Raw genomic sequence first — 21,974 nt, forward strand, 5'->3', positions numbered from 1 at the left:
CATAGCTGGTTACAAACGACCAAAAAACAGGGCCTACACTTGTTTCACGACTATAACAGCTAATGTGACGCTTCACAAGGGCCTAAGATGTACCACGATGAATGCTATATCATTTGCAAGGCCAAAGTATGTAAAAATTCCAGTCCAATTAAATGAGCAACAGTTTTACAAATACAGAGATTCTTTTCACTGACAGCAAAAAAGGGGCTCAGTAACTCTAAAGCTTATAAGTGTAATTAATGTAATTTCAGTATCATAACTGAGCTCCGAATCACGTTCGCTTGTTCAGTTTCAAGCCAAACCTTCCTTACTAGATCAAATTGTGTGACCCAAGGCAAACTTTATTTCACAGTGCCTCATTTCCATGAGCAACGAGTTTGAGAGCATCTTGAAGAAATTCGTGATTGGCACAATTCAAAAACATCAAACGTATATGGTTGCAAAGGCAATAATATTGCTTCTTAAATCACACCAGCCATGTATAAAGTGTGCATAACAAAGTGATATCACTCTTGGTTGACTCCTGGCAGTCATCGGGACCCAGGGATATTTTTGAATATTTCTAAATTTATATTTGAAACTATTAAGTTTTGAAAATGTTACTCAGTACGTTGGTATAATACACTGTATAAAATTTAAATACTCACAAATGTTAAAGAAATACACTTTTGTGAATATGACCGGTCTTTATCATATTTTACCTGATGTTTTTTATTTTGGGAAAAGGCCTTTACAGCGTAGGCATTAACACTAATACCTTTTTACCACGCATCATTTACCATGCATTGTCTTTACAATGTAATGCCTTAACCACGTATATACATTACCATGCATGTCTTTTCAATGCTCTGTAAGTGTATTTAAGGTAAGTATGTATGTATATTTGTGTGTACATCTATATATATATCTATATATATACACACACACACACATTACACATAGGTGCGTACATATGTATACATACGTACACATATATGTAAAAACATACATGTATGTGTGTAAATGTATATACATACATACGTAAATACGTATATATGTATATATGTCCATAAGTGTATACTATACTTAAGTACATACCTATATACATATGTATATTCATATATATGTGGCACGCATATGAATTGTGTGTGTGTGTATCTCTCTCTCTCTCTCTCTCTCTCTCTATATATATATATATATATATATATATATATATATATATATATACATACATATATATTAGAGTTTAAAGGTGGTAAGGGTGTTTTAAGGGTTTAGCAATAGGTAAGACTATAGGTAGATAAGGGTGTTTTAAGGGTTTAGGGGTGGGTAGGAGCATAGGGTGGTAAAAGATTTTTAGGGTTTAGGGTTGCGTAAGGGTATAGGGTGGTAAGGGAGTTTTTAGGGTGGATAGGGGGATTTGATGATAATGGTGTGTTTAGGGTGGGTAAGGGTATTGGGTGGTAAGGGTGTTTTTAGGGTTTAGGGGCGAGTATTGGGTAGTAAGGATATTTTTTGCAATTTAGGGGTGGGTAGAGGTATAGGTTAGTACAGTTAAAAAAGGGGGAATAAAAATAATTTTAAGAAAAGAGGGATGGTGGGGGCTGCTGCAATAAAAAAAAGTGTACATTTCAAATAATAAAAAAAAAGGGTTACAATCACTAACTATATATAGGTGTGTGTGTGTGTATGTATGTATATGTGTATATATATATATATATATATATATACATATATTACTTAGTGGTGGTCGCCACTAGGTAGCTATGGTTAGGACCTAGTTACTATAGAAAGAGAGTTTTTTGTTTTGCTAATAACTTTGGCACCATTTGATTAATCTTCACGAAATTCTCCAAGACAATACAACGCTCACTTCAGAGTCTGTCTGAAACGTTTTGTAGTGATCCGTCAAGCGGGGGCCGAGCAAAAGGGGGGTGGGGGAGGTCCCAAAAAGTGTTTTCACCATTCATTTTCCATAGGGATTTTGAACAGCGATAGCTCCCAAACCACTGGACAGAATTACACTAAACGTATCTCTTGGTCCAGAAAGAGCCCTTTTGTTATTTGGTGTAAATGCATTAAGTAGTTTCAGAGAAATTAAAGAAAATCCAAATTTGTGTATATAGGGACAAGAAGGATTTGCGATCCCTTCTGATCTTGTGCTGAGATTCCCTGCGGGTTAAAAAGCACTTTTTTTTTTTTTAAATTGCCGCGAATCTGCTGCAATTTTTTTTTATTTTTTTTTAAACGAAGCGCTGGCCCTAAGGTAACTATAATTCGCGCCCTCAATATGCATTGTTAATTTCCCCACATAATACATCACTCATGACTTCTTTGATAACATCATTTGATAATATCAGTGTAACATTTGCAGTAAAATTATTTAGCAGAAAACTGTGCATGTTAGGGGCGCAAGTTGTAGTTACCATAGGGTACGAGTTATACTTACTTGAGATACCCCTAACTATAACTGATGAATTTCTATGGTTTGGTACATTTAAAAGGTGATCCTAACTATAAAGTCCAAAGTTTTTAAGCATAGATTGGCCTAGCGCCATCCACGCCTAGCTTGAAAGCAACAGTCTTTTTGCCATTTGTACAGTAAAATCTTTAAACTTTGCTAGAAAAACAGACATTTGAGGTGAGCAAATCTAGAGTGTTGCTGATGTTGTAGAGTGCTCCTTATTGGAGCTGCTCTTCACCTAAACTTGGGAACTACCCAGTTCTCTCTCCTGTTTTGTATAATATATGGGTCACTCTAAACCCTGAAAGGATGTTGTTTTGAGATATATATATATATATATATATATATATATATATATATATATATATATATATATGTGTGTGTTTTGTTACCTTACCGTACACTTACTTTCCATTGTAAAGGTATGCGTGGTAATGGTATATACATGGAAAAGGCATGCATTGTATTGTCTTACATCCGTTAGCGTGATTTACTTGCCAAACGCTTCTTAGGGTTCGATCATGCTTTTACTCTTAGAGGCGAGTTCAACCTTGACTATTCCTATGAATTTGCTTCATATTCTATAACACCGATATTGTTTTTTTGTTTATGTATTTTTCATATTTGTTCTTTTTGCAGATTTCTATATCATAAACTTGGCCCAAGGGTGTTAGACTGCTCTACATAAGCACTAGATTACATTACTTTTTTTGTTTTAGGTTTGGAGGGGAGAGTTTAAGGGACTTCCCCTGAATTACAGGATGTTGAGTCGTGGTCGGGACTCAAATCTGTTCCTCCCACCCCCCCCTTTGTAGGCTGGCAGATCTGGCCGTTAGGCCACAGTAGAATTTAATATCTAGTTAAGTTAATGTTGCTGATTGAGATGTATAAAAAAGAAACAGCAAAGGCTGGCACCGAGTAGAGGGTTTTTAATGGCATTAGATGTCACCAAGCTTCAGCAGCGCCCTTGGCAATTCAGCTCGATGGACCCTGTGAAGATGTTGGCTAAATGTTTTGCAGCAGTGGGTGCCTTGACACAGCCTCTGCTTTGGGCTGTTGCAAAGTTTTCATATTTCTGTTGCTTACACTGCATTAGTAGCGTGATTAAAGTACATAAAGTTAGAGCCATTGTTTCTGAGCTCCCACCAGCTTGGCTTCTCCGCTGTCAGGCCCTCTTCTCTTTCTCTGGAATTACGTATATCTGGTACGGACCTTGGACTACCAATGGGCAGTGGCACTGTTTAGAAATAGCTATCGGATTGGTAGGTTCCTCTAGCTGAAAACCACTGCACAGAGAATTAACAGTGAGCAAACTATCCCCTACAGCTCCTCAGCATGCACCACAGACAAAAGCTGTCGCTGTTAAGACGGGGAGAATACTTGAAAAATCATAATACCATATTAGGTTTGTTGTTAAATCACCGACCTATTTTTTTTATGCGACTCAGTAAAGATGACCGAGTGTAGACCGGAAGATTCCGCCCCCACCACCAACCAGACTGTTTGGGTCTCACCAGGAGTTACAGGAATGCTTCCAGGCCACGCCAGAGACTGGACTAACAGGTATGACAGCCTCAGACCTCCATATAGCTGCAGTTTAACGTGAGTGCCCTATTTCAGGTGTCTGAGCTGCCTGATGGGTCACCCTTCGCCTGCTGAGTGTGGGATCCCCAAACTCACCAAGTGAAGGCCTTAAAAAAAAAAAAAAAAAAAAAAAAAAAAAAACACCATTTACCTAACCCCACAGGCTAGGTGTCTGTCAAAACGGATAAACATCTCATTAGATTATACTGTGTTCTACTTATAAAGGAGGTTGAAAATGTATCTGAGAAGTGGAGCACTAGCGATAATTACATCCAGGGCTGTGCGCTGTGTGTGTTATTTTTGGAGCTGGATTTTGTTGATGCAGCTTTTATTTACTTCTGACACATGAAGCAGAATTTCGCAACTGTGCATCAGCATAGGAAATAACATTGCACTTAGATGTGCAAGAAAAGTTCAGCCAATTAGAAGTCCTATTATAAGGCTCGCCTACAGAGACCTATTGTAAATAATACCAATACTAAAAGCGAGCTTCGGCTTAGTCCCTTGCATAACACTGGATGAATTTCTTGTCAGTCTTGTTTGCTTGCATTACACAGTTTCGTTCTTTCCTCTTGTGTTTGTCTGTCCCCTGGAGGTTAGCTTCTTGACCCTTCTTTTAATTGACTGACTTGTATCCTTCAACAGCTCCACATCAGGGAATTACGTTTTTATTTTGATTCCAGCAGTCAGTGAGAGTGCATATACTTTTTTGCTCTCTCTCTTCTGTGCGCTGCATTTTTCTTATATACCACCCGGCCTCTCCCTGTTGCTCTCCTCCAAGTTCACCCATGGCATCTCCTGCACCCATCCTTCCTGCTCAGCTTGTATTTTTCATGATCTGGCTTGGCAGCATAGTGGTCGCTAGACAATTTTGTGAACATCACCACAGAGGTGTTTTGGCTCCGCCCATGTAGTGGGAGCCAGAACTACAGTTTTTGATTGGGCAGAAGTTGTGCGTTTCCACACAAAAAATCCATGCACCACACAGCTTAGATCATTTTGTTTATTCAGCTGCCTAAGCTTGAACATTCATGGGCACACACATGACATTAAGATGCCATTAAAGTGTCTTAGATAGCTAGACAAGGTATGTTGTTTTTCTCTGACAGCAGCACAGACAGGAGGAGGGCAGTCATTAACCTGCATTGATATTTAGGTCTGGTTTGATAGTGCAACAGTCGCCTGATTTTTCAACCAACACAAATATTACTCTACAGTTCTTTGCTCCCACACAAATACATGTCTATTCCCATGCTAGTTGTTTGTAATGCCTCACTGTACCATAAAACATTCCTTTAAAGCCAGACCTATTGGGATTGCCAATGCTTGTTTCATTATTTAACAACCCACCCCCACCGGCTTCCTATTGCTGCTGCCACTAGGTGTCATTTAGTTTTGTAATCCCCTATCACCTGCCCATTTGACCATTGCTCCCCCATACTCTCTATCACACAACTTCTGTGTATTTCTATATTATTTAACCCATCTCCTTCATTGCTCCCTTTCAACCCACTCCCCACTACTGCCACCACTCAGTGGTGGTTATTTTTAACTTCCCACCTCGCTCCACTATTGGTACCCACATCTCCCTCATTGTTCCCCATCGCTTTCTTTTTACCTTTTTTGTAAGGGGCCAGCAACTCTAATCTGCTCTCGGACTGCACCTGTTCAATAAAAAAAGTGCTTTGACAAACATTTTAACCTTTGTTTATTTACGGTTCCAAGATAGATGTCTGCTATGTTGGAATGGTAATCAAAAACAATGGTCACAACATCAATGCATATGTGTTTATGCGTGATGGACACACGTATGCATCTACATATCATCCTTGGGCATCAGTGCATCATGGTGCATATGTGTGGATACATGAAGAGGCATGCGCACATAATTGTCAGCATGCTGGACCTTACTTTTTCCTTTCTTTTTTTTGCTGAAACTCGTCACAATCTGCAACAAACCAATCTTTGGCAAGGGCTAGACCTAATTGGTTTTGACAATGTTGTTGAATTGTGGCCGGTTTGGTTTCCTGAAGCTCCAGCTTGCATCTTTAGAAGTTTGATTTCACCTTTGACTTGAACAGTGGGACACTATACGCTGAATTGCCTCTAGGCACTTCCTGGCTCAAGAGGTCATAGCACAAAAAAGAGGAGGTATCCGTTTGCTTGTGCAGACTGAATGAATTGCATTGGTGTGCATGCCAGTGACACATTATATAGACTGGGACCAGGCACATGAGTGGTTTGTTTGTGAAAAAGCAAAACGTTGGAGCTCATTTCATCCCTGTGGAGCTACAGCCCAAGGGACAATGGTGAAGCCAGATTTGCCTAAAGGATGGACATCTGCTACCAGTATCTATGCATGTTTAAGTTGTGCGCATTCATCTTGCAGACTGAATTTGTAATTGAAACGCAGTTTAGTACTTTCCTCCTTTACTGGTTCAAGTTTGTCAGGGTATAGCTTGCTTAAGACGGCATTACCATAAGCCCATGGTTTAGCACCAGTTCAAAAGGAAGCGAGGGGCGAGAGTCGGAGCCAGTCAGTCGTGTTCTTATTAAATAATACCTGCATCTGTGGTTCAAGGTCAGAAGCCCCAAGAGGAAGAAGAAAAGTTGGCAAAACAAATAGTTACCTAAAACACAAAATCTCTCAGTATCCCCTGAGTAAAGCTGTTTACATTTTAATAGATTTAAAACTGAAAAGCCCCCAAAGATTCATTCATTATCTAATGAAAGAGTTGTGAGGTTCCTTGCAGGGACACCAGTGCTGGGACTTGAAGGAGTGATTTCAGATAATTCCACTGAGGAGCCACATGGACTACAAATAACACTGTATCCAAAGAGTATCATTTTCGAAGTAGCCAGAGGGGTGTAAGGCGTTGGAGAAAGTGGAGATCAAATAAGCTGTCAGGTTGTTGGAACTTTCCAAGGCGTCAACAAAAAATGTCTTCACAACCCCTGTCCAGACCTATGTGGACATCCAGCTATATGTCTGTTGCTGGGCAAATGAAGCACTGCATGTCCCATGAGGTGTTTCTTTTAAGCAAACCTTGCAATACAAGCTATCTGTCTGGGTACATTCATTTATTTGCGGTCATCCCAATTCTGAACACACTTTGCAGGCCTTTGTCATCATTGAATATCCCAAAACGTAAACAAGACAAGATGGAGTCCATATGAAATAAAACATGCTTCTACAAAGCAAAAGTGTCAAATAGATAAGGAGGGTGAACCTTTTAGGGAAGTGTCTGGGGTAAGTATGTGGTTCAGGTGTACATGTAGCACCTAGGAAGAGCACTACATGTACACCTGGATAGTTTACAATTACATGCACAAATGGGTAGTTTACACAAAGGAGCTACTTGACAGATTCGACAATAGGTGCAGTTGGATGTTGTTTCTTTGTTGCATTGGTCTAGGTCAGTGGTTCCCAACCTTTTGACTTCTGTGGACCCCCATTTTATCAATACTGGAGCCCGGGGACCCCCACTGAGTCATTACTGATAGTTGGAACCTAATAATATTAAATTTTCTAAGCAGTCGCGGACCCCCTGAGGAGGCTTTGCGGACCCCCAGGGGTCCCTGGCCCACAGGTTGGGAACCACTGGTCTAGGTCGTTTTTAAACTATACGCCTGTACAGTGTTCAATGATGTAAATATTTTGGTCGGCAGTTTTCAATGTGACTGCAGTATGTGAGGTCAGGGAGAAAATGTTCCAGAAGAGCCTTGTGTGAGTCAGTGGTGATGTTACCAATGGGTTAGTGGATTTTTTTAACCTTACAGAAGGGTTCTGCAGGGAGTAGTCTGTTGAGCACACAAGTTAAATTTGGGATTGGAGACTAAAGAGTGTTGGCTAGTTCCTGCTGGAGAAGCTTCCACAAATGTAGCTCCCGAGTAGAGTTGCTTTACTCTAAACCTACCTAGAGAGTATCATGGGAAAACATCAGAAAGATTTCACCTTGGCCTGGATTCCGATCACCACCCCATATTTCGGGGTGGCAGTAAGAGGGGAGAGAGATAAGTTGTCTATCACAGGATCCTTGCATTATGTGGCACCAGATGAAGGTCTAAGCAATTCCGTGGAGATGCCTACTGGAATCCCAGCAGGTAAGACCTCGTGAATGAGGTAAGTAAATGCTGTTGTATTGCAAAGCCTGTTGCAAGAATCCAAAGTCGACAAGGAACCTGTAAAGTATAATATTGAGTCCCAATTCCATTTGCGGATATGTGGTTCTATCCCAACAAAATGCAGTAGTTCTATGGAAATGGCTCCGAGGTCCTGGGAATGCAGACATTTTCCATGGTTTATGTTTATCTGAAGTATGAAACTGGTGTCTATTTAAAGTGTAATGAAATTGATCAACTCCAACCAAGTTGGTGCACTAATGGATTCTTGTTAAGTATTCAGATGTCTAACCAAGATGTGCGTGAATGCTGTATTCACTTCTTGCAGTGATGATCGTCAATAATTTACTATGTGGCACAACAACAGTAAGTGAGAAGGCATTTTTGAAAAAATAGGGAAAACGTTTACTTGTTGCTTCCACAGGCCACTGGAGAGAATGATTCTGTAAAAGTACAGTCCTCTTGCATACAAATTAGACTATTTCTCTGACACTTAGTCAAGGAGTGTTATTAAACGACCCAAGAAGTTGACATTCTGAGGTTCGCCCTGTAGCACAAAGCAAAATGTAATTAAATGGAAATGTCCTTAATCATCAGGATTTGATTTGTAAAACAATCACTCCTGAATTGAAACTGTAAATATTATGGATACACATGTAAACTCAGCCAGAAAAACTATCTGTGTAAAGGTGCAGATACCTGCATCTTAAAACTGGGATCCTTCCCATGAGTGCATGTTATTTCCTTGGGTCTGTACAGTTACAGTGAGAGGTAGCCACCAGAAATGATGCCATGAAACATCTTCACAAGCGGTATAATGCAAGCAATGTTAAGTTTGATATTTATATATGGTTTACGCATAGTTCAATTAAAAAACAAAATGTGATAACTCCTAACAATGTCTGGCGTTGACATTGATTTTAAGCTGATTTGATGTGATGATATCTCATAGAAACATTATCAAAGATGACTGATGCAAGAGAAAGAAAGATAGTCTCTATAACAGTAAAAGGTTAAAACTAAGTGGAGGCACAAATAAATGTATCCTATTTGGTGAGTTCCTAAATGTTAAACATTAATCTTTGCATTAATCTTTACATTAATGTGAAGCAAGTTATCCTAAACCACACAGCAAAGGATTGATAAAGCATATTGAAGGGCTCAGGACCACTTAGCCATGGATCAACCTAGAGAGTGCGAACCCTTCCTCTACACTTTATATGTGAAAGCGTCATAATTAAAATAAAGGGGAACCTAGTACTTAGATGTAGCGAGGAAAAGCCACAAAGGGGAAAAGGTATTGCACATGCAGTGAAAATCTCTGTCATGAAACAATTACATAGAGACCAGTACAAGCTGCTGTGTTCCTTACTATACATGTGTTTTTTTTTACCATATGATGAAAGGCGCTCCTCCAGTAACACAGCTTTATACACCCCCCAAACGGAATTACTTTTTTATCCTCACTCTTTAATGTCTTGTGAATTCACTGCCATACTATTTTTTTATCATAGTACCGGTCCCTTTCTGGTAATTCTCACTACTAAGTCTAAATCTTCTTTCCTTGAGAAAACAGTGACAGTCCTGCAGTAAGAAGAAAAGATTCCAGAAACTCCCCACCTCCTTTAGAGTAACTCAGGGTTCTACGGTCTTCCCCCATGATTTTCACCCTCTAGCTCGAACCCCTCAAATCCATACTAACCAACAACAACATCAAGATCAATCAATACAGCGATGACCGACTACTACATCTCAAAATCTTCACAGCCAACGATATTTAGCGACTCACAACTAGCTATGAGCTAATCCAAAGTTGGGTGTCAACAACCTACCAAAAACTTAGCACGAGAAACACTGTATTCCTCTTGTTCACCAATAGCATAAAACAACCACGGCGGAAACCTGTCTATACAACACAAACCAAGTTGGCTTCACTACTCAATTGACACACAATACAAAATCCATTGGGTACGCTCTCAACAGAGTTCTCACCTTCAATGAAACACGAAAAACAAGACACCATGGTAGCTGCTCTCCCTCCTGTGAAAAGTTGTACCCTTTAGTCCAGAAAACTATTTTAGAACAACAGTAAAAAATGTGATCCTGTTTCAAATGCACGGTGGCAGTGATGTACTAAAGGGCCTCCAAGGCACCAAAGTGGCAGCCTTGAAAGGCAGCTTTCACACTAGTATGTCTCATCAAGGAATTAAAGTATTTTGATCACATCATCCCAGCACTGACAGCATCACGGCTCATCGCCCCAGGCCCTCACCATCCTCAAGACCAGATGTATTTCGTACAAGGCCATCAGAAACGTCATCCCTAAATATCTCACCAAGAAACTGACCACATCTGTGGGACGAAAAAACCAAGATCTTAGTACATGAACGAACAATTTTTCCTATTTCTTTAATGGCTTATATCTCGGGTATTTTTCAAGTGTTAACTTAGCTGGATTGTTTACTGATAAGCTTCATTTTCAGCCTCTAAGTAGAACCACTCGGATTCATACTTGCCATATACATCAAGATCTGTTAAAATGCCAAAGACACCCAACTTCCCCTCCAAAAAAGCGAAATACTTCCTTTTAGAAATGATTTTAGAACAACAGTGCAAGCCCCAGTCTTGTGCCAACTCGCTAGAGGAGCAGGAGTGCTCAACTGAACGGCCTTCTTGGCACCTCTGGAAGGCATCCTACATGCTGTAACACATCTCACTAAGAGGTTGAAGAGGTGTACTGACACCATCTCATCACTGAAGTAACACCCCCGCCCCCAACCTGCATCATCTTCACAACCAAATGCATAACATACAAGGCCGTCAAAAGTGACACCCCTACATATGTGGTCAAGAAACTAGCCACCTCTGGTGGAAGGGCCACACCTGGAGCCAGTGCCAGTTTATCACCAGACTAGAGACCAAGAAGTGTAGGAAAGGGGAAACCAGAAGGCAGGCCTTCTCATATACACACACCGGATCTGGAACAGCATCCCCATAGTCATCAGAACTCTTCTGACCCTCTTGCAAATCAGAAAGACAATAAAGACAGTTTTCAAAATGCACTAGCCTTCTACACAATATGACATTACTGATTCATTTCCTCTTTGGGAATAATCTTGTACTGCAGTCCTCTCACCTGCTGTTCAGTGCACACCTGCCTCCTAGTTAGGGTCACGGCATTTAACTATGTCTACAAAAGCACAAACAGTCTAATACACATTTTCTAATAACTGGCTAGCTAACTTAGTTTTGCTCTTAACAGAATCCAATGTACTTTAAAATAATTTTCCTAGTGTGCCAATCATTTGGTTTACCTATTTCGTTATGGGTATTTTTTTTAAGTACAGTTTTGTTTTGGCACATCAGTTAGATATTAAATGAAGCACATAATAACATTAATCAGCTTCAATAAGTATTTTGGATATTCCTAACAATACTTAGCTGGACTACCATCATGTCCCTCTTACTTGTCACGGTCCTTCCTTTGTGGATATGCAGAAAAAAACAGATACTTTGTGCCTCTATCCCCATGTATTTTTAACCTAAACCAATTACTCAAATAGGCCGTTTTGTTTCTTGGATCCTATAACAGATGCTACTCTCTACTTTAGGTGCAGAGAGGGGTCATGTGTCCCCTATCATCTAAGATTGATTCATTCCCCCAGTTTCATTGTGGTTGGCCTTTTACTGGAGATGAGGCGAGAATTAGGTCTATATGTGGTAAATGGATAGCTTTCTGGTCTTAGTGGGTTGTCATGGCCACAGGTTAACTAGCCTGAGGCTGCTGAAAAGAAAAAATGAGGATAAATGTTAGAAGTGAGTATCCTGCGGGCTTAGCGAGGGGTCCTTGAGCACTCCTTCTCTCCCAACTTGCTAAGCTTTGTCGTAGTTATTGGCATGCATGGTAATATGTGCATCTGGTTTCCCTGAAGGCACTTCATGCATCTTGTGCACTGGGAGGTCAAGCTTAATGCAGGACCCATTCAGGTCTGGTTGGATTCCCCCGGGCACCATGAGAGTCTGGTGTGAGAGGCCACCAGGAAATAAAATGGACTCTGACTCTGGTTCAATATGCATAGTAAATAAAATCTGGTTTCCCTTTAATTCACAGGTCCCTGGTTCGTCTGAGTTGGGGGCTGCAGTGAAGCCTGAAAGGATTGGACCTGGCAGTCAATTGCATGATGGGGGAGAGAGAAGAACAATACAGAAACAGGATCAGGGTCACTGACCCTACTCAAATCGGCCAGGTTCTGTGAAAATAGGATGTGGTCTTGACAGGGGAGGGAGAGGAGGCAGCACGTGCCCCTTTCCCCAAATGGATATTTGCTTCTGCAAGGCTGAGTCGCCATCTTGGACGAAAACAATGTTGAAAGTGAGAAGCAGCACTCCAAGCAGCGTCCCCACCAGCTGCTCACTTGTTTACAATGGGAGCTTTACAGTCCCTTGCTCGGAATTTTATGAAGGGAGGGCAAGTCATGGAACTTGGTAGCTGAACTGTGTTTGCTAGTCACTATTTGGTTGGTTCAGGTAAAGAAGAGCTGAGTGTACCTCGATTGGCCCTATTTAGAGATGGACATAGCCTTGCGCCATACCTGCACTCTGGAGAATAGTCTGCAGGGTCTGTTGTCTCCTCAGAAGGCTTTGGTGCACTGGTCAGAAGGTCTAGAATTCATAAGGTTTTGTAGAAAGTTGTGACTTATTCACAGTTTCAAATAAGGATCAAGGTATTGTTCGAGCCTAAATGTCTCTGACCTCTGAATGACTGGTGGGTATTCAGAGGTAAGCTGTTGGTTAAACCTTATTAAGCTGGTGTGGTAGGAACTCTATATATTTCAGTCAGTCATCACCAGTTGGATAAAAATAACTGCCTTTACGGGCATTGTTGATGTCCTCTGCAGGGATTTTTCGTCAGAGGTGAGCTCAAGGAAATCTGACTGAGACAACATTTGAGGGTAACCAGGTTCCAGCTCAATTGCTTCAAGGGACTTCGTAATCCAACATTCAAGGTGAATAGAAACGTGTAATCCTGCAATGCATATCATGAGCGTCTAAAGGTCAGCTGTCTCACTACACTGCTGTATCACTTTGAAGGGGATCCTATGCACTTGCAGGGTGGCACATGCAAGTGTGTGGCAGAAACCAATTTACCCTCCACCCCCCATTTGGGCCTTCATAGATTATCCATGGGGACCCTGTGTGCAAAATCTCTTGGGTGCTGTCAGTGGACCACCCCTTAAATTCTACAGATAGCCTCCCAAAAGTCATTCTACCCACAAGGAATCATGTGGGACTACTCACCTCCGGAGATGGGGCACTTTAGACATGTACAGCCAGCAGCAAACCATGCTACTACCATAAATAAATGTTCCATTACTTTTTTCAGCAAAATCAGGGAAATGTAGCTGACTAGAAATTTTTCAACTAGGATGGCAACCGGACCCATTCGGTTTCCAGCCTACACTTACTATAAACATTTCACCAGGTCGCCATATGTTCATATTATTTTTATTACTACTTGCATATCTCACTCAGACCGTTTTATTTGGTTTTTGCATTTTGCTTCCACTGCTTCTGTTGAGAAATTATTCCATTCCGTCACTATACTTTCTATTAAATGTTTATTTGTGAATATCACTTATGAGCCTTCCCTTGTCCATCTCGAATCGTCGATATCCTCAGCTTCTAGAGGTTAAAGTTTATTTAAATATGTTTTTATTTGGCAAGGAGTCGGGAAGTGAGGAGCTGGAAAAGCAATACACCTATCTAAAAAGAGATTTTAGGGCTCACAAAAGAAGAATTAAGTCTTCGATTCTAGTTGTTCTTTCATTAGGTTTTGGCAACTGTAGACTTGGCGGTGCACATTTGATTTGTTTCCAGGCAGCTTGAAGGAAAACTCAACTAGCAACAAATCCTTATATAAAATATATTCAAATAATTGTATGACAGCTGCAGATAGTGTGAATTGCTTGTGTGATTTTAGAAAAGAGCAACACCAACAGCAACTCATCACACTTAGGGAGTGGCATAACACAAATGACTAATGAATGGCCCATTAACCATGAGAGTACACCGCAAGCGAGGCACTGATTCCATTGCACCAAGAAGCATTACAAATAACACTAATTTGGGAACCTGAAAATGTCTCAGGGGTAACAGATTCTCAGCAAGTGCACATATACCAGGTCCATTTACATTTCTTTATTTTAGGTCTTGTCTCTTACTATTCTCTTTGAGTCTTGTAGTTGGTTGACTCTGCAGATTGGTCGTTCTTACAGGAGTGCATCACTAATGTGAGAGCTATTTTATCTTCGTTGATGCAATCTCCGCTTCTCCACAGTTTTACTCACATTATTGTCCTTAGTTTAGAACTTCTGACTTTACATTTCATATTCTTTCAGTAATGCCTCCAAGGACCACTATTGAAAGCCTCTGTTCCAAAGGCACCCCAATAATATTGTGTTGCTGAAACATGCCGAGAAAGTACAAATGCCCAAATATCGAATTCAAATTTGCATCCCGGTGTGTAGACTCCACCTGATTACATCTAACTTCGAACGATGCTCAACAGTTTTGTAGACATCTGCAAACTTTCTTCATTGACAAAACAACAAAACACTGGGAGAGGCAGCATCAACAACATCAACAAAACAGATTAAGAGCAAAGACACCAGGTACTGGTTTCTGCTCTCTTAGAAACTATCCCCAAAACCCCAATGAGGGAAACATTTAGAAGTCTACATGAAAGTGTGCAGCCGTCCGCCCCTAACCAATCTCATTAAGCAGTAGTTTGAATAAATTAATTATAAATAGGTGATTTAACCCAGTCCTCCCCAAAGACAGCCAGCCCTGCCGCCCCACTGCAAACAAGAGCCTCGACAAAGGTGCTGTTTCCCAACCCCAGGCTCCTTTTGACCCTCTGTTTACAAGACCCTCAGTTGCCTTGTTTTCACCATCCATGTGGAATTGACCCAGCCCTGTTGAAAATCTCAGAAGAGGCCCCCGGCAGCCAACACTGACTCCTAACGCATGTAAACCTCTGTCAATTCTCCACAGTGGACAATGGCATCCGTTTTCACTTTTATGAGGAAGAGGGGGTCTCTGACTCATTGTTCCGCTAGTTCTTTTATCCTTCCACCTACCAAACCATTCAGCCACTTCCCTCTTAAAAAGAGCATCGTTCGAACTTAACGGGTTGCCTTGCCAATCTGGTGATGATGCTTTTGTAAGAGCGAATATGACACATAGCAGAACTCATATTCCATTTTGTAAACTGCTGGGTAAATTATAACAAATATGAAGCAGCATTACACGTGTTGAACTTTTTTGTAATTTTTGCGCTGTACTTTAGCCATGCAGTACTTTGTATATAGCGCTAAAGTTATTAAATGTGGCACCTTTTGTACAGGAAACTGGAGTGATAACGGATCAGCAAGAAGAGCGTTCCTACTGGAGGGTTCCACTTGTGTCAGGGAGATTCAGCACGACGCAGTCACGAACACGATTGTCAGCTGGGCTGCTACTGCACAACACCGTCTCAGGGGGGAGTGAGGATGTGCCGTCATGCATGAAAACAGGAGCGGCTGTGAGCTAGAATGCCAGGGCTCCCTTATCCGTAGATAACACTATAAACTTGGATTTACGCAGGTTTGATTATAAGGGCTAAGAGGTGGAACGAACAATACTGCCGAATGTTTGAACGGCACAGGGAACTCTGCAACAGGATTCGATGTCACGACCCAGGAAATCGTTCAGCCTTTTTTAAGATACTTGGCAGGAACCGTGGCAGATCACAGGTTGTACACTGGCAGCGGGATATCAACCCACCACCGCTCTAACAGCGGGAGCCGGAGAAGTGGAGGCTGCTGTGATTCGTTATTGGGGTCTCCTGTCTGCAGACAAAAGCTCATGGCTAACATTGTACATAAAAACCACGTGAGAGATGACGGATGAGTGACCGATGCTGGCAAATGAGCAAAGAGCCTAGAAGGAGACAGTGAAAGACAAATGCTGAAAATAGGAAAAGAAAGAGAGAGGAAACAAGAGAAAGCAAATTAGAGAAAGGAAGTAAGAAGGAACGGGGAATAGACAACCAATATGATTAGAGAAAGACGGGCAGAAGGAGTGATTTAAGGAAGGAAGAAAATGTGAAAGAAAAGATGGTTTCCAAAGGAGAAGAAATTGATATAAAGAAGGAAGAGGACAGAAGAAAGGATGAATGAATGATCAGAGGAAAGGAGTGGAAAAGAATAGATGCAAGGCTAAAAGGAGGAAGAAAAGTCTCGAAGGTTGCGGGGCTGAGAGAATGGATGGATGGTCGGCTGGAGCGGTGAAAGGATCAATGGATGAATGATGTATTGAAGAGTGAAAGAATGGATGAGTGAAATGATGGATGGATGCAAGGGAGAAAGTAAAGCCGAGTGGGTCGACGATGGATGATGCATGGCTAAATGCATGGAAATGTGAGATAACGTATTACTGAATTGAGTGGTAGATGGATAAAAGAATGGATGAATAAATCATAAGATGGTTCAAAGTGGGAGTATTTTCATCTTCTGACAGCTTCCTTGTAGACCTAAAGATTTTGTTCAAATAGGACAGTCGGTCCCTCAACTAAGGTGCAGTGGCTTGAAAATGAGATACTCCAAAAACAAACAAACCATAAGAATATACGGCTGTGAATGGCTTACACTACGAATGCCGCAATGTAAGGCCGTGAATGGCTTGCATTGTGATTGCCGCAGAGTGTAAGGTTGTGAATGTCATACATTGCGAACACCACAGAATGTGACGTTGTGATTGTCATACACTGTGAATGCTGCAGAGTGTAAGGCTGTGAGTGTCTTATACTGTGAATGCCGCAGAGTGTAAGGCTGTGAGTGTCTTATACTGTGAATGCCACAGAGTGTAAGGCTGTGAATGTCTTATATTGTGAATACTGCAAAGAGTGAGGCTGTGAATGTCTTACACTGTGAATGCCGACGAGTATGAGACTATGAATGTCATACACTGTGAATGCCACGGAGTGTGAGGCTGTGAGTGTCTTACACTCTGAATGCCACAGAGTGTAAGGCTATGAATGTTTTACACTGTAAATGCTGCGGAGTGTAAAGCTGAGAATTTCATACACTGTGAATGCTGCAGAGTATAAGCCTGTAAATGTCATAGACTGAATGACCAAGAGTATGAGACTGTGAATGTCATACACTGTAAATGCTGCGGAGTGTAAGGCTGTGAATTTCATACACTGTGAATGCTGCAGAGTATAAGCCTGTAAATGTCATAGACTGAATGACAAAGAGTATGAGACTGTGAATGTCATACACTGTGAATGCTACGGAGTGTAAGGCTGTGAATGCCTTATACTATGAATGCCGACGAGTATGAGACTATGAATGGCATACACTGTGAATACCACAGAGTGTAAGGCTGTGAGTGTCTTATACTGTGAATGCCACAGAGTGTAAGGCTATGAATGTTTTACACTGTAAATGCTGCGGAGTGTAAGGCTGTGAATTTCATACACTATGAATGCTGCAGAGTATAAGCCTGTAAATGTCATAGACTGAATGACAAAGAGTATGAGACTGTGAATGTCATACACTGTGAATGCTACGGAGTGTAAGGCTGTGAATGTCTTACACTGTGAATGCCGACGAGTATGAGACTATGAATGTCATACACTGTGAATGCCACGGAGTGTGAGGCTGTGAGTGTCTTACACTCTGAATGCCACAGAGTGTAAGGCTATGAATGTTTTACACTGTAAATGCTGCGGAGTGTAAGGCTGTGAATTTCATACACTGTGAATGCTGCAGAGTATAAGGCTGTAAATGTCATAGACTGAATGACAAAGAGTATGAGACTGTGAATGTCATACACTGTCAATGCTACGGAGTGTAAGGCTGTGAATGCCTTATACTATGAATGCCGACAAGTATGAGACTATGAATGTCATACACTGTGAATGCCACGGAGTGTAAGGCTGTGAGTGTCTTACACTCTGAATGCCACAGAGTGTTAGGCTGTGAATGGTGTGCACTGTGAATGCTGCAAAGTGTAAGGCTGTGAGTGTCTTACATTGTGAATGTCCGAGTGTAAGGCTGTGAATGTTTTACACTGAATGCTGCAGAGTGTAAGGCTGTGAAAGTCTTACACTGGAAATGCTGCAGAGTCTAATGCTGTGAGTGGCATACACTGTGAGTGCCGCACAGGGTAAGGCTGTGAATGTCTTACATATACTTCAGTCTGCTGTCACTCTCCAACAGCAGCTGTCCAGTAAGACAAGAAAGGGTGGGTCGCGGCCGGTGAGGCTACTGGAGAATGTCAGACTGGGATATAACCTTCTCCTTCCTAGTACAGCGTCATCTAAAGGGAGGATAAACGCCATATTTGCACAATCCAAAAACCCATTCACTGTTGCTGGACTAAACGAAAACAAAATGCAGTAACGGTACACTCGTTTATTCTTGTCCTTTTCTGGGTGTCACAGCCCCAGAGTGATAAAGATGAGCTATAGATAGTGTTGATGAGAGGAGCAACAATGTAGCTAGGCCAGGCCCAACTACAGATGCATTGTGTTTTATTGTAATTTCATTTATATAGCGTTTATTACCCCTGAAAAAGTGTTGAAGTGCTTTACGCCAGGCAGCAAGGTGCTCCAGAACCCAAGATTAGTGGTTAATCCAGTGATTATTGGTTTTTGGGATTAGTCTTGTGCTGTCCAGAACAACATTCCATGCATTTACTCCACTTTCGTTGTGGTCGTAAATTAGTTGGAGTTAGGTGTGATCATTAGTTGGGAGGGGGATATGTGAGTTCATGCAGACGGTATAAACCTACAGAGTGCAAAGAGTGTCATCAGGGGGAATTCGATAACTAAGGTTCCCAAGCAGGATGCACAAGGGTTGCACACTCCGCAATAGCATGGTTTGCTTTCAGGGCATCTTAAGACTTGTTAGGGTACGAGGAGTTCAGAAAAGGCCTACTTACACGAGCCTGGAAGTCAATTCTAAAAAACTAATTGAAAGGGCCATGGGGAAGAAGCAGGAGAGGAAAAGTAGTGTGGAGCAAAAACCGCCTGACATTACACAAAAACTACAGTATTAGGCCAGGTCACCAAGGAGGCAGACAGTGTAACAAGTCAGTACTGGTTCAGGGTACTTATGGTACTTATTTTTACCATGTGTGCCTCACTGATGAGCAGCGTCATCCTTGACCTTGAAGCTGATTGGCAATGCTTCCCTTCCGGTCTCTTGGTGCGTAGCACATATTGTGCGATATCAGTACCTTGGCTCTTCAGAGGAACCTGCTTTCTGCAACACCATAAAATGGCTTCTCTGTGCCATGCCACTGTGTGAAGTGGTGCACTAATCTTACTGCACTGCTCCCAGCGGAGGCCTACATAGACACGGGGGGTACAAACTAACAACAAAGAGAGGGGGCCTCACTGTAAGCAGGGTCACTTTAATTATGTAGTTTGCAGCGTGGATTTTTTTGCATACTTACGAATTTGTCACATTATCAAGGATCTGCACCACAATCTGCAAATGTTTACAAAAAACTAGGTTTTTCGCTAAAACTGATGAAAAGTTACTAAAAATGTGGAAACGTGTCCATGTGCAGTGGGAAATACTTCCTAAAGGTTAACTGGTCCTCTTTCAGTTGCTTATTTCTAATGTGGTGGAATATTTGCCCAGACAGTATCACCATGGGTAAAAATTGCAAAACAATGAAACAAAACTATACACAATGTGCTGCATTATGCCGTATATTTGCTGCGTCCCCTGTCGCATAATGTGGTGCTCCCCTGCCACATAATTCCAGTGGCTTTGAGTTTAACATACCATTTCACTGAGGAGTGCTATGGCCGCACTAGAATTACGAGGCGTGCATTAACTTCACGGGCGCATTGCTTTCCAGCCACAGAAGCCACAGGCTGGGTGAAGGACCAGGGGAGGTAACGCATAAGCGATGAGCAGGGTCTGGCATTGATCTTGTTTAAGAGGCGGCACTCGGGGTCCATCTCATAATCCCCTGCGAGGCCTTTAACTGCACACGTTACACGCGCATCACACAGAGCTGTCATTGAATAACACCATTACACTTAATAGTCGTGCCTCCCCTGAAACTCGGGAGTCCCTATGGAGAGTGGAAGATATGTTTCTGAAGTCATGCATGTAATCTATCAGTCTAGCGGTAGTTCACAGACCTGGGGACACATCGTGAGCTCCTGCGGTGCGCTATGCTCTGAGCACTAGGCGTAGCACCTGTCACTCACACCGCGAGGTAGTTTGGAGGCGGTAATGCTACTTGGAGAGAGTGCAGGGTGCACTGCACCTTTGCCCACATCCATCCTGATAGAACGTGGACACATATGTGTATTATTCAGTTGGTACCAGTGCTTTAAACGAGCAGGTACTGTCCGGTACTGAGTACTTGCACTTCTTTCATTTGGAAGGGAGAGTGCCTGCAATTCTCAGCACTGATGCAATATACATTTAATGGGCAGAGTACTGGCACTTCTCAGGAGAAAAGAAGTACTCTAAATACTGAGTACCTGTACTTCTATAATTCAATTCAAAGCACTGGTACTACCACCTGCGGAGAGCGGAAGCAGCTCTGTGGGGCATTGTGTTCTTAGCACTAGGCGTAGCGCTTGTCTCTCACACACGTCTGGTGGTATTTTGCCAGGTGCAGTGTTACACCGAGATTCCCGCTCTACCTGTTGCTCACAGACAGACCGTAACTACGCACCTAGGGACAATTCTAGTGTGTGCCCCAGTACCGAGAGCACCATACACCGGCGCTACTTTGCGGGCGCCGTCCTCCTTACCTGGGCAGGTCATGCACCTCTCCCCCCAGACGGTCTTCAAACTCCCCCCAGGCGGCGATGCCCTGGGACCCGAAGGAGGCCAGGTCCAGGGTCTCGGACACCTCCTGGAAGCGCGCCGAGAAGTCCTGGAAGTCGATGGCCCCGTCGCGGTCCACGTCCAGCTTGCTGAAGAGCGGCCGCACCAGGCCGGGGCTGACCCCCAGCTCCCGGCACACGGTGGAGAAGTCCTCGAACTCCACCCGCCCCGAGCGGTTGACATCGCAGGCCGAGAAGAGGCGGCGCAGCTCCGGGCTGGACACCTCCTCGCTGGACCCCATGGGGACCGGGAGAGCGAGTCGGACAACCCCCGCAGGAACCGGGCGATCCCTGGGCACAAGCACGTTCACTGGCTGAAGGCAGTGAGGCAGGGTCAGAGGGTCTCTGTCACAGTCTGGTCCGGGGGCTGCGGTGCGACCCTCCACCCGAGAGCCCTCTTCCCCACTACAGGCAGCGCTTTGCTGGGCTCCTCCACTCGCTGGAGGCGCGCCACCTGTCCTTCCGCCCTCTGTCCACACACGCCTCTCCGCTCTCCGTGCCACTCACTTCAGGGCTAGCCCTCCCCAAGCCCGCTCCTCCGGCCCTCCTGTTCCGCGGCCGTCCCTACCACCTCTTTCTTCATTCCTTCAGTCTCCCACGCCGCCCACTCCCTTCCCCGCCCATTTTAACCCCGCTCCCCCACCTTTCCTCCTGAAACCGCCCTGCCCACCCCACCCGGCAGACGCGCTACTCTCGGCTCCCATCTAACTTCTGCCCTCTCACCTCCGCCTGCTCTCGGAGCTCGGTAACCGCACCATTCCGACCCAGGGTGCCACCTGGCCGGCCTTCCACCAGCACCACCGGCATGTTAATGTCCCGCCCCAGTGATTTCATTTGAAATGTAGAAGTGCAGGTACTCCCTATTTAGAGTACCTGTCTGCTGCTGAGAAGTGCCGGTACTCTCCCATTAAATATATT

General features: G+C 43.0%; 1 protein-coding gene across 1 annotated transcript in view; it reads right to left on the reverse strand.

The window, feature by feature from the left end:
- Nucleotides 1-21,653, reverse strand: part of LOC138284150 (ras and EF-hand domain-containing protein-like) — a 226,438-nt gene extending 204,785 nt beyond the window's left edge. Inside the window, exon 1 of the mRNA XM_069222634.1 lies at nucleotides 20,982-21,653. Coding sequence (XP_069078735.1) covers nucleotides 20,982-21,298 — 317 coding nt within the window. The 5' untranslated portion in view covers nucleotides 21,299-21,653. The remainder of the gene's footprint in view (nucleotides 1-20,981) is intronic.
- Nucleotides 21,654-21,974: the final 321 nt, after the last annotated feature.

The sequence above is a fragment of the Pleurodeles waltl genome, chromosome 3_1 (genome assembly GCF_031143425.1).
Source record: "Pleurodeles waltl isolate 20211129_DDA chromosome 3_1, aPleWal1.hap1.20221129, whole genome shotgun sequence".
NCBI classification, from domain to species: domain Eukaryota; kingdom Metazoa; phylum Chordata; class Amphibia; order Caudata; family Salamandridae; genus Pleurodeles; species Pleurodeles waltl.